The following is a 14,706-nucleotide window of genomic DNA, read 5'->3' on the forward strand; positions in this document are numbered from 1 at the left end:
AGTCACAGTCTGTATAAATATATCCTTTAGAGTCGCCTTGAAACAGTGGCCTGGATATGGACCCTTTATTCAGGCCATTTCTCAATTGTATTTTGGATTGTCAGTTTTCATATGATGTTGTTGGTTTTAAAACTTTTTTTCAGCTTCTCCAAAGACTGTAAATCTAGGTCTCACTGAAGGGGCTGTCCCACTGCGACGACCTAATCTGCGAGTTTAGAAAAGTTTGCCCTCGACTCAAACTCGCAGCATGGTCGACACGTGGTCCTAGGAGGTCCTATGAGGTCACTGCAACTCTCCTTCATGCTCGAGGGAAGTTCCCCCGCATACTCGCGGCCTCAGTTTAGTCGACGAAAGCTTCTCAGCATGTTGAAGATTTTTCCACGAGTAAAAATTGGTCGGCATGGTTCTTTTGAACTCGTAGTGCAGTGGAGTGGGGTTGCTATGTAGTTACAGGCAGTCGAGGGCAACCGTAGGCAATCTCCTTCGCTGACTGGGCATATTAATTGGCTCATTGGAGTTTTCAGGACCAAGGAAAACCGACCAGTAGGTTCAATGCCCGCTAAACATAATTGTCTGGCTTCTTAAAAGTGTCACACTCCTTCTCCTCCCCCCCTTCTCCCCCCCTTCTCCCCCCCTTCTCCCCCCCTTCTCTCCCCTTCTCTCTCCTTCTCTCTCCTTTTCTCCCCTTCTCTCCCCTTCTCTCCCCTTCTCTCCCCTTCTCTCCCCTTCTCTCCCCTTCTCTCCCCTTCTCTCCCCTTCTCTCTCCTTCTCTCCCCCCCCCCCCCCCCACGCCCTCTAAAGGACTTACCGAACACTGTGCAGCCGTCTTTTACCTTCCTGTTTGTGTTTGTTTGTTTGTTTGTTCGTTTGTTCCTGTTCACGGTTTCATTGCTGATGGTCGATCCAGCGAGGTTTTTCAGACGAGTGCCTTCGAGCTTGAAGGTCGAAGACAGTCTTCTGAATTCGCGGATTAGGTCGCCGCAGTGGGACAGCCCCTTAACAATGCACTGATGAGCTTTTGTGTGGTTCAATTACTCACATGACTAAAAGGAACTAATTTAGTTCTGCCTGCTCTGAGTTTGATAATGTACACCGTGAATTTTTAACTTAGCCCCTCTCACATTGCTTTCTCACCTAGTAGATTAATTTTGGAAGTTCAATGCACTACTTTGTTGTGTTCATTTGCATCTATTCTGATGTATTTGGGTACAATATAGCACACTTACATATATTGGATCTTTTGTCTCTTCCACGAACTGAATCTTTGATATTACTACATTCTTGTAAAGCAAGCACCTCACTCTCCCATCTAGTCGGCAGCTCAGCATGAAAATGCAGTTAGGAAAGCATGCCCATACACTGCAACTTGTAAATTTACATATTTAAAGAATAATCTCAGATTTATTCAACAAGAATGTTCTTCAATGGAGACACGAGGAAATGCAGATGCTAGAATCTTCAGCAAAATAGAAAGTGCCGGAGGAACTCAGTGGTCTGGAAGCATCTGTGGAGGGAAATGATGACGTTTTGAGTTGGGACTGATGAAGGGTCCTAACCCAAAATGTTGCCTGTCCATTTCCTTCCACAGATGCTGCCTGACATGTTGATTTCCTTTAGAAGATTGTTCTTCAGATTTTTGATCCTTTTTTTTGTTGGTGAAAAGTGCTGGTCTGTAAAGCATTCCTATTATCTTCTGTCCTTTCCAATAAGCTGCAAGATACACCTGGCTTGTTCCTCTTGATGAGTTGATGTATGGAGCAGGTATTTACTACTTAGCCATGAAGCCTATCCCAGATCTAAACTCTTCACAACTGATGAACACAACTGTGGCCTTCACGTCGTTTGTATCCCAGTGTGTTTACTGGGATGAAGTTAACAGCAACTGGAATTCATCTGGGTGTTTGGTGAGTACCTTTGCGTTGTATTGTGTAATCAGGAGGTCAGGGCTATGGGACTCTGGTGAAATATGGAACTCTGGAAGCTGAGACCCTCAGCTTGTTCTGATATTCAGTAAGATCATGTCTGGTCCACCCCTTGGTCTTTGCTCCACATTCCTGTCTGATCCCCCTAACCTTTACCTGCCCGTGGCCAAGAAATCTCTCTACTACAGCCTTGAAGATATTCAATAACAGCATGGAGGTGCAGCAGTAGAGCTGCTGCCTTACGGTGCCAGAGACCTGGGTTTGATCCTGACTATGAGTGCTGTCTGTACGGAGTGTGCACGTTCTCACTGTGACGGCATGGGTTTTCTCCAGGTGCTCCGGTTTCCTCCCACGCTCCTAAGACGAGCTGGTTTGGAGTTTAATTGGCTTCTGTAAATTGTCCCTAGTGTGGAGGATAGAACTAGTGTTGGTTGGCTTGAACTCAGTATGCAGAAGGGCCTGTTTGCATGCAGTATCCCTGAACTAAACTAAACTAAAGACTTAGAGTTCACAGCTCCCTGGGTTGGAGAATTTCAAAGAGTCAATTAACCCCTGGGTGAAATGAATTCTCCTCATCCCCATCGTAAATGGACACCACTTCTTTCTGAAATGATGTCCCCGCATCTAGATTTCTCTCAGTAGTGACCTTGTCAAGCCCCTCAAAATCTTTTGTTTCAAAAAAGTCACCTCATTCTCCTAAAGCTCTCCTAGAGAGTATGGGCACAATCTTTTCAATCTTCCATCATCATATAGCCATTTTATGCCATCAATCAGTCCAGTAAAGACCCAAGAGACTGCGGGAATCTGGAAAAAATAATAAACTGCTGGGAAACTCAGTGGGCCGAGCAGCATCTGTGGAGTGAATCCTCTTGGTCTTGAGATGCAAGAGTTGCATGATCCTGACTGATTCTTCTCTTATTGTAGTAGTTCTTGTGACATTGACAAAACCACTTGAAGTAAGGAAACTGCCCGTATGCTGACAAATAGCATTCATTGATTGAAAGACAGAATGTACTAGTTCTTGACGGCAATGATATTTGTGAAAATGCACATTACATAATTTATCCTCCCCCACACACCCCCCTTCTCCACACCCCCCTTCCCCCACAGCCCCTCCCCCACACCCCCTCCCCCAGAAACCCCGTGTGCGTGTGCGTGTGCGTGTGTGTGTGTGTGTGTGTGTGTGTGTGTGTGTGTGTGTGTGTGTCACCCCCACCCCTCCCCCCCCCCCCCCCCCCCCGGTAGGCGGTACCTGGAGCCGCCAGCCCCCAGCCGGGAGCATTGCGATCGGGAAGCAGCCCTCTCCTGTGATGACCCCCCCGGGCTCTGGATTGAAGCCGCTGAACAGGCAGTCCCACTCCCCGCACGCTGCGAGTGATGTCACCCCCTGTACTTTTACCCCGATGGGATAAAAGGAGCGAATTAATAATATTAATATAATATCAAGCGGGGTGGTTAGTGTGGGCGTGGGGGTGGTTAGAGTCTGTGTGTGTGTGAGGGTTGGATAGTGCATGTGTGAAGTGAAGCCCAGGCCGCCCACCCCCCCCCCCCCCCCCCTCCCCCCGCAACCACTGGTTGAGGGGACGGGGCCCAACGGGTCCCCCTTGGTCTAATAAATCTTAATATCCTGGTGTAATAAGATTCTATCATAACATCTTTATCTCATGAAAGAAAGTTCATCTTGTGTCTTTTTTAAGATCCTTGTCACCCTCACTATTCTCAACATTTGTTGATTTAGCTGTTACATTGTCTGGCATCTGAATGATTTTGATTTTTTATATTCTGTATAATAATTGTCATCAGATTAGCTATGCAGATGCTTTCAAAAATAGTGTGTTAAAACTGAATGCTTGGAAACAAAATGACAAAATAAATTGCTTATCTGCAGTATCTAATTCTTTTGCAATCTCTTCCTTTCACAATGGTGTTAGGACACTACAATTGCAATGGGGAAATACATGTGTGTGAGCACATGATTGTGCATTTTACTGCTTTATGTTTCAGGTGGGCCCTCTAACTACTCTCAACAGCACTCAATGCTTGTGCAACCATCTCACCTTCTTCAGCAGCTCCTTCTTTGTCATGCCCAATGTGGTGGATGTCAGCAAGACAGTAGAACTTTTTGCCACTTTTGTGGATAACCCGATTGTTGTTACCACTGTTGCCTGCGTTTTTGGCCTCTATATCCTCGCTGTGGCTTGGGCGAGAAGCAAAGATCAGCAGGATGTGACCAAAGTGAGTCATCAATTACGACAATGGGCCTTTCTGGCCAAGTTAAGACTCTGACATTTTTAACTACTCTAAACTTGTAGAGCACAAGTGGGCGCTAGTATACTCTTGTATACGGCCTCATTGTAATCTACTATCTTGCACTGTTGTACACTCTGATTGTGTCTAATGTATAGTTTGATTGTTTCTGAACTGTACAACTGTATGCAAAACAAGAATATCACGGCACAGTGCGCAGCGGTAGAGTTGCTAAGAACCAGCTTCAATCCTGACTACGGGTGCTGTCTGTATAGTTTGTAAATTCTCCCCGTGACCTGCATGGGTTAGCTCCGAGATCTTCGGTTTCCTCCCATACTCCAAAGAGGTACAGGTCTGTAGGTAAATTGGCTTGGTAAGTGTACAAATTGTCCATAGTGTGTGTAGGAGAGTGTTAATAGTTGGTCGGCGTGGACCCCGTGGGCCAAAGGGCCTGTTTCCGCGCTGTATCTCTAAACAAAACTAAACTAAACTCATTTATGGCATCTAAGATACCACATCTAAGCTAATCCATTTGACCCACCTCCCTTCAAATGTTCCCATCCAGATATACCTGCCCAAATGTCTTGTAAGTGTTGTTGTTATACCTGCCTCAACTACTCCCTCTAGCAGCTCATTCCACATAACCAGCTGTGTGAAAATGCTACTTCTTGGCTATCAAATCTTTCCCCTCACACCTTAAATCTATGCTCTCTAGTTCTTGATTCTCCAAAAATGGGGAGAAAACTATCTGTATTTACCCTATCTATGGCCCATGTTATTTTATATACCTATTTGACGTCACTCTTTTGTCTCCTGTGCTCCCAGGAATAAACTCCTAGTCTTTTCAACCTCTCCCTATAGCTCAGGCCCTCAAATTCTGACAACATTCTTACAATTTTCCCATAGTAGGTTGACCAAAACTGCGCGCCGTATTCCAATACAACCTCACCAATATCTTGTACAACTGTAACATAATGTTCCAACTAGTTCCCTGGCTGTCCAGAGTGCCATAACCCTTTTTCACTGCCCCGTCTACCCATGAAGCCATATTCAGGGAGTAAAAAGTTGGCATCACTAATGGTGACCAAGAAACTAACACCTCGTTGTTTGATACTTTAACACCTAAGGGAGGAACATTCCTTCCTCAGCTGGTCTGGCCTATATGGACTCTGAACCCACCATCTGGTTAACTCATACTTACTGTTTGAAATGCCCTAGCAAGTAATAAAGTCTAATGGCAACTAGGGATAAACACCGATTAGTTTAAAGGTGCAACTCCTTACATGTTTTAAATAGCAAACAATCTCCGGCCTTTATGACATTTATTCTGGAAGGTTTAATTGTATCATCTGAGGTCAACTCTGGTGGTTACAGCATTTTTACACGAATCACTGTCACACGCTCCTGTTAACTATATTAGAAACATTGAAGAATGTTACCAGAAGCACACGGCAAAAACAACACAATAGCACAAGACCTGGAGGAATTGGTCATTCTCCACTTGCAAATGGTCTGATTCTTGACCTGCCTAAAGTAGACATTAATATAAGGTACACAAAAATGCTGGAGAAACTCAGCGGGTGCAGCAGCATCTATGGAGCGAAGGAAATAGGCAAAGTTTCGGGCCGAAACCCTTTCTTCAGACTCGCCCGAAACGTTGCCTATTTCCTTCGCTCCATAGATGCTGCTGCACCCGCTGAGTTTCTCCAGCATTTTTGTGTACCTTCGATTTTCCAGCATCTGCAGTTCCTTCTTAGACATTAATATACTTAGAAACATAGAAAATAGGTGCTGGAGTAGGCCATTCCAAATCAATACTCTGTTCCTGCTTTTCCCCATATCCCCTTGATTCCGTTAGCCATAAGAGCTATATCTAACTCTCGCTTGAAAACATGCAGTGAATTGGCCTCCACTGCCATCACTGGCAGATAATCCCACAGTTTCACAACTGTCCGGATGAAAACGTTTTTCTTCATCTCAGTCCTAAATGGCCTACCCTTTATTCTTAAACTGTAACCCCTGGTTCTGGGCTCCCCCAACATCGGGAAAAAATTTCCTGCATCCCGCCTGTCCAATCCCTAAAGAATTGTATATGTTTCTCTAAGATATCCTCTCATCAATTCCAGCGAATATAAGCCCTGTCGATCCATTCTTTCATCATATATCATCATGTTAAAGATATTTTACTTTAAAGTGAATCATGTGTACAGCAAGGTCTGTTGAGATCATTGTCTTTTTCTTCATCCTTAATAAAAAACACAGGTGAAAATAACACTGCTTGCTGATAATGATCCATTTGCCCAGTATCGCTACTTGGTGACAATTTTTACAGGACATCGTAGAGGAGCTGCTACCACTTCAAAGGTTTGTTGTTGTTTAGATTTTAGTGTACTATTTAGTCTCACCCCAGTCATCCCTTCTTCTCCTCACTCTTGTCAGGCAGAAGATACAGAAACTTGAAAGCCTGTGCCACCAGGCTATCAGATAGATAGATAGATAGATAGATAGATAGATAGATAGATAGATAGATAGATAGATAGATAGATAGATAGATAGATAGATAGATAGATAGATAGATAGATAGATAGATAGATAGATAGATAGATAGATAGATAGATAGATAGATAGATAGATAGATAGATAGATAGATAGATAGATAGATAGATAGATAGATAGATAGATAGATAGATAGATAGATAGATAGATAGATAGATAGATAGATAGATAGATCGATCCTTTATTGTCATTCAGACCTTTCGGTCTGAACGAAATTATGTTGCCTGCAGTCATACACAGAATCAATAAAAACAAAACATACAATAAACATAAATTAAACATCCACCACAGTGAGTTCACCAAGCACATCCTCACTGTGATGGAGGCAAAGTCTTAGTCTCCGTCTCTTCCCTCCTTGTTCTCCCTCTGCGCTGAGGCGATCGATCCAGGCCAAAGATGCCGCTCTCCAGTCCAGCGGACCTCCGTGGTGATGTCGCCGCCGCCGAAAGCCGGAACGCCGTCTCCGCTCCGAGACGGCCCGCCACAGCATCAGCTCCGGGCCGCCGCCCCAGCTCCGGGCCGCCGCCCCAGCTCCAGGTCCCGCAGTCTCCGCTCCGGGCCGCCGCCCCAGCTCTGGGCCACTGCCCCAGCTCCAGGTCCCGCAGTCTCCGCTCCGGGCCGCCGCCCCAGCTCCAGGCCGCCGCCCCAGCTCCGGGCCGCCGCCCCAGCTCTGGGCCACTGCCCCAGCTCCGTCCCGCAGTCTCCGCTCCGGGCCGCCACCCCAGCTCCAGGCCGCCGCCCCAGCTTCCGCAGTCTCCGTTCCGGGCCGCTGCCCCAGCTCCGGGTCCCGCAGTCTCCGCTCCAGGCCGTTGCCCCAGCTCCGGGTCCCGCAGTCGCCGCTTCAGGTCCCGCAGTCTCAGGTCCGAGCCCCGCTGCATCAGCTCAAGGCCGCCGCCGTAAGCCAGAACGCCGCACCAGCAAGTCGGGCCACTGCTGCCTTAGCCCCGAAGATGGCCAGCCTCTCGTTGGTAAGTCCTGGCTGGCTCTGCCTCCGGAGCCTCGTGGTCGGTCGCAGGTTGGAGGCCGCCAGCTCCGCCATTAGGCCTCAGCGCAGACGGAGGCAGAGAAGGGGGATACGACACGAAAAAGTCGCATTCCCCCGAAGGAGGAGACAGAGAACATGTTTCACCCCCCCTCTAACACAACCCAACAAACTAAAACTTAACCAAAACAAGACAAAAAAAACAACAGAAAAAAGTAGAGACAGGCGGACTGCAGGCGAGCCACAGCTGTTAACAGCGCCGCCACTCAGGCTTCTGAACGGTCCTTCTGTAGGCTAGGTACTGTTTGATTCACCTCCACTCCATTGCGGACATTGTCTATGGAACTGATGCACTACAATGCTGAGAATGAGATTCTGCACTCTGTATCTTTCTCTTTGCACTATATTGTACAAGATGGACTTTATTATATAGTATGATCTGATCTAATTGGGTAGCATGCAAAACAAAGCTTTCCACTGTCAAAGAGTCATAGCCTTTGACCCAACTTGTCCATGCCAACAAAAACCGTTCTTGTCCAGGTTCCCGTCCAAACGTCTTATGAAGGTTGTTATAGTAGCTGCCTCCACTGCCCTCTCTGGCAGCTCGCTCCATATACCCACCACCCTAGGTGTGAAAAAGAAGTTAAAGTGTCCTGAATTTTATTTCCTTTGAGGTCGAAAATAATATAAAAGTTTAAAACTGCAGCCTTCTCCTATGAAGCAACCAACAGATATTGGTTTTAGTTTAAGCAGAAATATATGTACACTGCAGTAAAATGATGTGGAAGCTTTGTCTTACCTTGGTATTCACCTTAAGTTGTTATATCATGATGCTTCCGAAACTGATGAGATGAGACAAAGAAAATGATTGCCACAAAGTAATGGCATAAAGTGCAATTGTTTTAGAATACACTAGCGGTTAGTTACATGTTGCATGTGCTCATGATAGATGATAAAATTGTTTTTTTTTCTTCAGTCTATAGCAATAAGAGGAAGGGAACATGAAGGTTTTATGTCCTCTTTAAAAATAATTTAGTTTTGAATGTTCCAAATTTGTTGGAAGATGAATCATATAAATTTTAAAATAACCAGCCTCCTAATTTAACACACCATGAGCTTGTGTAAATGTATTTTGTCAATCGATTATATTTTGATATTCTTCTTATTCAGGTGACAATAACGCTGCACGGCTCAGAGCGAGAGAGTGACCCCCATTTCCTTACAGACGTCGGGAAACCTACATTTGAGAGAGGAGGGGTGGATGGATATCTGCTAACAACCTTATTCCCCCTTGGGGATCTTCAAAGCATTCGATTGTGGCATGACAACTCGGGATCCAACCCATCCTGGTAACCTTGAGTATTGCTCCTTGCTCATATACTCCTTGAGTATAATAATAATAATAATGGATGGGATTTATATAGCGCCTTTCTAATACTCAAGGCGCTTTACATCGCATTATTCATTCACTCCTCAGTCACACTCGGTGGTGGTAAGCTACTTCTGTAGCCACAGCTGCCCTGGGGCAGACTGACGGAAGCGTGGCTGCCAATCTGCGCCTACGGCCCCTCCGACCACCACCAATCACTCACACACATTCACACACAGGCAAAGGTGGGTGAAGTGTCTTGCCCAAGGACACAACGACAGTATGCACTCCAAGCGGGATTCGAACCGGCTACCTTCCGGTTGCCAGCCGAACACTTAGCCCATTGTGCCATCTGTCATCCCTATAGGAGCAAGGAGGTCCTACTGCAGTTGTACGGGGCCCTGGTGAGACCACACCTGGAGTATTGTGTGCACTTTTGGTCTCTTAATCTTGCTATTGAGGGAGTGCAGTGTAGATTCACCAGATTAATTCCCAGGATGGCGGGACTGACATATGATGAAAGAATGGATCGACTGGGCTTAGAGCATATTCACTGGAATTTAGAAGGATGAGAGGAGATCTTATAGAAACATATAAAATTCTTAAGGGATTGGACAGGCTAGATGCAGGAAAAATGTTCCTGATGTTGGAGGACTCCAAAACCAGGGGCCACAGTTTAAGAATAAGGGGTGGGCCATTTAGGACTGAGATAAGGAAAAACTTTTTCAGTCAGAGAGTTGTGAATCTGTGGAATTATCTCCCACAGAAGGCAGTGGAGGCCAATTCACTGGGTGTATTCAAGAGAGAGTTAGATATAGCTCTTAGGGCTAACGGAATCAAGGGATATGGGGAGAAAGCAGGAACGAGGTACTGATTTTGGATGATCACCCATGATCATATTGAATGGCGGTGCTGGCTCGAAGGACCGAATGGCCTACTCCTGCACTTATTTTCTATGTTTCTATCCTGGTAACCTACAGTAGGCAATTCAGATGAAATAGATTTCTTTACATGCTGGATAAAATAGAAATGGGAAAGGAACATCTTAATACTTGTACAAAAATAATTTAGCATAACTAGTGGATCAAAACAGCTTGGAGGCACACGTGAACGTTAAAATAATAGGTTGATAAACTGTAATCAAAATGAGGAAAACCCCACTTTGACATTATTTACAAAAGAAAGAAATGCCAAGTTGGTTCTTTACGCATTTTGAACATTTTCAGATAACCAAAGCTCTTTCCTTCCGCTGTTGGAATTAGCTAATTTTGTACCAAAATACTGTGGCAAACTTTGATTTGCATTCCATTCAGGCACCAGGTACATCATTAGTACAAAAGAGAAAATAAACAGAGTGCATGGTATAGTGTTACAGCTACAGGGGAATGCAGATAGAAAAAGACCAACAGCTGCAACAATCCCTTCCGGTCGCGAGGGGGGCCCCCGGTGGGGGTCGCGAGGGGGGCCCCCGGTGGGGGTCCCTCTACGCAGGGATTCTCCCCCTCTACATTGGGGACCTGGGGTGGAGGGTATTGCACCGAGGTGTTCCCTGCAACCTGTTTCTCTCGCGGTTCACAGACTCGCCAGCCGCCTGCCACTTTTGCGGGCTGGAAGAGTCTGTGTACCACGTGTGCATGGAGTGCGTGAGGCTGCAGCCACTGTTTGAATATCTAAAGGGGCTGCTCCTTGCCTTCTGGCTGCATTTTTCACCCACCATCCTCATCTTTGGACACCCTGTGCGTAGGGGAGAGGGTAGGGCTGAAGATGTGCTGGTTGGGTTGCTCCTGGGCCTGGCCAAGCTGGCCATCCGCGAGTCACGGCGCCAGACGGTGGAGGGCTCTACCCGAGCCGGCTGCCTGCCCCTTTTCCGGGGATACGTCCGTGCCCGGGTGCGGATGGAAAGGGAATACGCCCTGTCTAAGGGCACCCTGAGGGAGTTCCGCGACCGCTGGGCACCGAGGGAGGTTGAATGTATCCTTGACAAGGATTGTAATATAGTTGTTTAGCAGTTGATTAGCATAATTGTTGATCTTGCATTATGGTGGTGTTTTGTTTTATTGTATTGTAAATACAATTTTAATATTTGAATAAATATTTTTGATTAAAAAAAAACAAAAACAAAAAAAAAAAAAACAGCTGCAACAATGTAGATGGGGAGACCAGGAATACATCCTTAGCTTCTGAGAGGTCTGTTCAAAAGGAATGATAATAGCAGGGAAGAAGCATAAAGTATAGATAGCGTCAAGGGAGTGGGGTGTGATTTGCACGATAGTCTGGGCTATGTCCACAATTCTCCAAAGTCTCTTGCAGTCTTGAGAAGAAGATGTTTGGGCCAGTGGTACATGCATTCAGGTTTTTGGGACAATTGCTGAATGGGAGAGGGGAGAAGAGAGAATGACCAGTGTGTGAGTGGTCCTTGATTATATTGGCATGGTGTCGATGGTGTTGATGGGGTGGTGACTGATTTGCACGAAGATCTGAGCTGTGTTCATATCTCTTTGCAGTTTATTGTGGCCTTGAATAGAGCAGTTGTCATAGCAAGCAATGATGCATCTATAGGATGCTTTCTATCAAAGTCAAAGTAAAAGTAGTCAAAGTAGCCTTTATTGTCATTCAGACCTTGCGGTTTGAATGAAATTTCGTTGCCTTGCAGTCCTACATATAGTAAAAAATGACAAAAACACACAATATACACAAATTAACATCCACCACAGTGAGTTGAAAACTCCTCACTGTGATGGAAGGCAAAAGTCTTAAGTCTTTGTCTCTTCCCTTCTTATTCTCCCTCTGTGCTGAGGCGATCCAGGCCTGTCTATGGCGCATCTGTTGAAATTGCTATGAGCCATAGGAGATATGTCAAATTTCTTTAGTCTTTTGAGGAGGTAGAGGCATTGTTACTGTCTGTCGCATCAATGTGGTAGGACCAGAACAAATTGTTGGAGATGTTCACATCTCGAAACCTGAAGCTCTGCATCGTTTCCACTTCAGCACCATTGACTGGGGCGTGTATTCCACCCTGCTTCCTGAAGCCCATTGAGCAGCTTCTTCACTTTGCTGACATTGAGTGAGAGATTGTTTACTGGATAACGTGTTCAGTACTGCACTGAATGTCGAAATAAAGAACTGCAGATGCTGGTTTATACAAAAGAAAGACGCAAAGTGATGGAGTAATACAGCGGGTCAGAAAGCATCTCTGGAGATAAATGGATAGGTGTTCTTTCAGGTTGGGACCCTTCTTCACTCTGAAAGTAAGAGTGGAGGGGGGGAGAGAACTGGAGGCGAGTTGAGTTGAGTATAGGAGAAGGGAGGTCCTCCTGTAGTTGTACAGGGCCCTAGTGAGATCACACCTGGAGTATTGTGTGCCGTTTTGGTCTCCAAACTTGAGGGAGTGCAGCGTAGGTTCACGAGGTTAATTCCCGGGATGGCGGGACTGTCATATATTGATAGATTGGAGCGGCTGGGTTTGTATACTCTGGAGTTTAGAAGGATGAGAGGGTATCTTATTGAAACATATAAGATTATTAAGGGTTCAGACACGCTAGAGGCAGGAAACATGTTCCCAGATGAGGAAAACCTTTTTCACGCAGAGAGTTGTGAGTGTGTGAAATTCTCTGCCTCAGAGGGTGGCGGAGGCTGGATGGCTGGATGCTTTCAAGAGAGAATTAGATAGAGCTCTTAGGGATAGCGGAATTAAGGGATATGGAGAGAAGGCAGGAACGGGTACTGATTGTGGATGATCAGCCATGATCACATTGAATGGCGGTGCTGGCTAGAAGGGCCGAATGGCCTACTTCTGCACCTATTGTCTATTCAGATAGACCAGGACAAATCAGGGCTATGGAACGTGTGATCTCAAGAGGAATCCATTCTTGCGAACTGTGGAACGAGTGAAATTATTTTGGTGGAGGAAAGGGCAAGGGGGGTGTAAGTAGAAGGTACTTAAAATTAGAGCATTCAACGTTTATACTGCTGGGTTGTAAACTACCGCTGGGTTGTAAGCTACTCAGGCGGAATATCAGGTGCGGTTCCTCCAAATTGCATGTGGCCTCACTCTGGCAATGCAGGAGGCCCAGGATACTGAATGTAGTTTCTTCCATATGTGGAGCTGAACTTGCTGTCAAAACATTTGTTTGAGCAGGGCCTGCCACTTGTGCTTGGTGTCTGAACTGTGCCGGTGGATCAGGTTGGAGCTAACTTTGTTTGGGAACCTGGCTGTGGACAACCTGCTCCAGCAGATGATGAGATAACATTATTCCTGTACCCCTCATGAGCGCAGGAACAATGACACGACAAGCTGCCTGAAGGTTTAGCACTGCTGATGTAACAAAAACCTCCCAGTCCGGCCAGAAAACAATTAGGCACTCCCTTTGTAGATTTTAACTTCAGGATTAAAAACAAATTGATTGTTACTCAATGTACGAAACTGACGTTCCTCTGCCTGATTTACATCCTAGGTATGCCAATCGTGTAACTGTGCTGGACTTGGAAACAGATCAACGTTGGAGTTTCCTGTGTAACTCGTGGCTGGCTATTGATGTTGACGATTGTCTTTTGGACAAAGTCTTTCCGGTGGCAACTGAGATGGACCTGAAACGTTTTAGGTACCCTGTTGTTGCTGGATCAGCTTAAAGTATCTTAACTATATAAAAAATAATAACCTGACGTGTTATCGTGGTGGGTGTATGGAACAAGCTGCCAGAGGAGATAGTGGAGGCAGTGACTATCCCAATGTTTTGGAAACAGTATCACAGGTACATGGATAGGACAGGTTTGGAGGTTTGAAGGGATATGGACCAAATGCAGGCAGGTGGGACTAGTGTAGCGGGGATATGTTGGTCAGTGTGGGACAAGTTGGGCCGAAGGGCCTGTTTCCACGCTGTATCACTCTCTGACTATGTGTTCAGTAGAGGTAATTATTGTCAAATATCACAGGGCACAAGTCTTCCCTACCACACGGACATGATGGCAAATAACTCGGCTGCAGTGAGAAATCATATAACCATATAACCATATAACAATTACAGCACGGAAACAGGCCATCTCGGCCCTACAAGTCCGTGCCGAACAACTTTGATAAAATGTGTTAAAATATTTACTATTGGTTATGACATGTAGATTCATAGGGATCTAGAGCACAGAAGGAGACTACTTGATCTATCTTTTCCATCCCAGATAAAATACAGTTCAGACTGCCCATTGCCCAACTAATCTACAGTTTTCTTTGTAGCCATGCCCATTAATTTGTTATCCAAACATGATGGAGGTTTCTGCATCCACCATCCTTTCAGGCAGTGAATTCCAGACCCCAAACACTCCCTGGATCAAAACATTTCTTCAACACTCCTCTGACCTTTTCAACTACTGGAAGTCCCTAAGTTCCGTTCCTAAAAACTGTTCGCCAGAAAGTGAAAATAACACCAATTATTTTTAGGTAGCACCAGTCATGGGATGTCTTTTTATAATTATAATTGGTCATTTCACTTTGATTATTGTTATATTTTGGACTGATGTCCTTTCAGATTCTGGGCACAAAATGCTGAAGTAACTCAGCGGGCCAGGCAGCATCTCTGGGTAGAAGGAACGGGGTGACATTTCGGGTTGAGACCCTTCTTCAGATTGAGAGTCAGGGG

The 14,706-nt window shown here is 45.6% G+C and overlaps 1 protein-coding gene across 1 annotated transcript in view; it reads left to right on the forward strand.

Moving 5' to 3' along the window:
* The window catches only part of pkd1l2 (polycystin 1 like 2), a 124,230-nt gene that overhangs the window by 67,351 nt on the left and 42,173 nt on the right, over positions 1-14,706 (forward strand). The window contains exons 23-27 of the mRNA XM_033036508.1: positions 1,711-1,904; positions 3,927-4,157; positions 6,432-6,533; positions 8,878-9,056; positions 13,531-13,677. Of these exons, the coding sequence (XP_032892399.1) occupies positions 1,711-1,904; positions 3,927-4,157; positions 6,432-6,533; positions 8,878-9,056; positions 13,531-13,677 (853 nt within the window). The remainder of the gene's footprint in view (positions 1-1,710; positions 1,905-3,926; positions 4,158-6,431; positions 6,534-8,877; positions 9,057-13,530; positions 13,678-14,706) is intronic.

The sequence above is a fragment of the Amblyraja radiata genome, chromosome 17 (genome assembly GCF_010909765.2).
Source record: "Amblyraja radiata isolate CabotCenter1 chromosome 17, sAmbRad1.1.pri, whole genome shotgun sequence".
Classification (NCBI taxonomy): Eukaryota; Metazoa; Chordata; class Chondrichthyes; order Rajiformes; family Rajidae; genus Amblyraja; species Amblyraja radiata.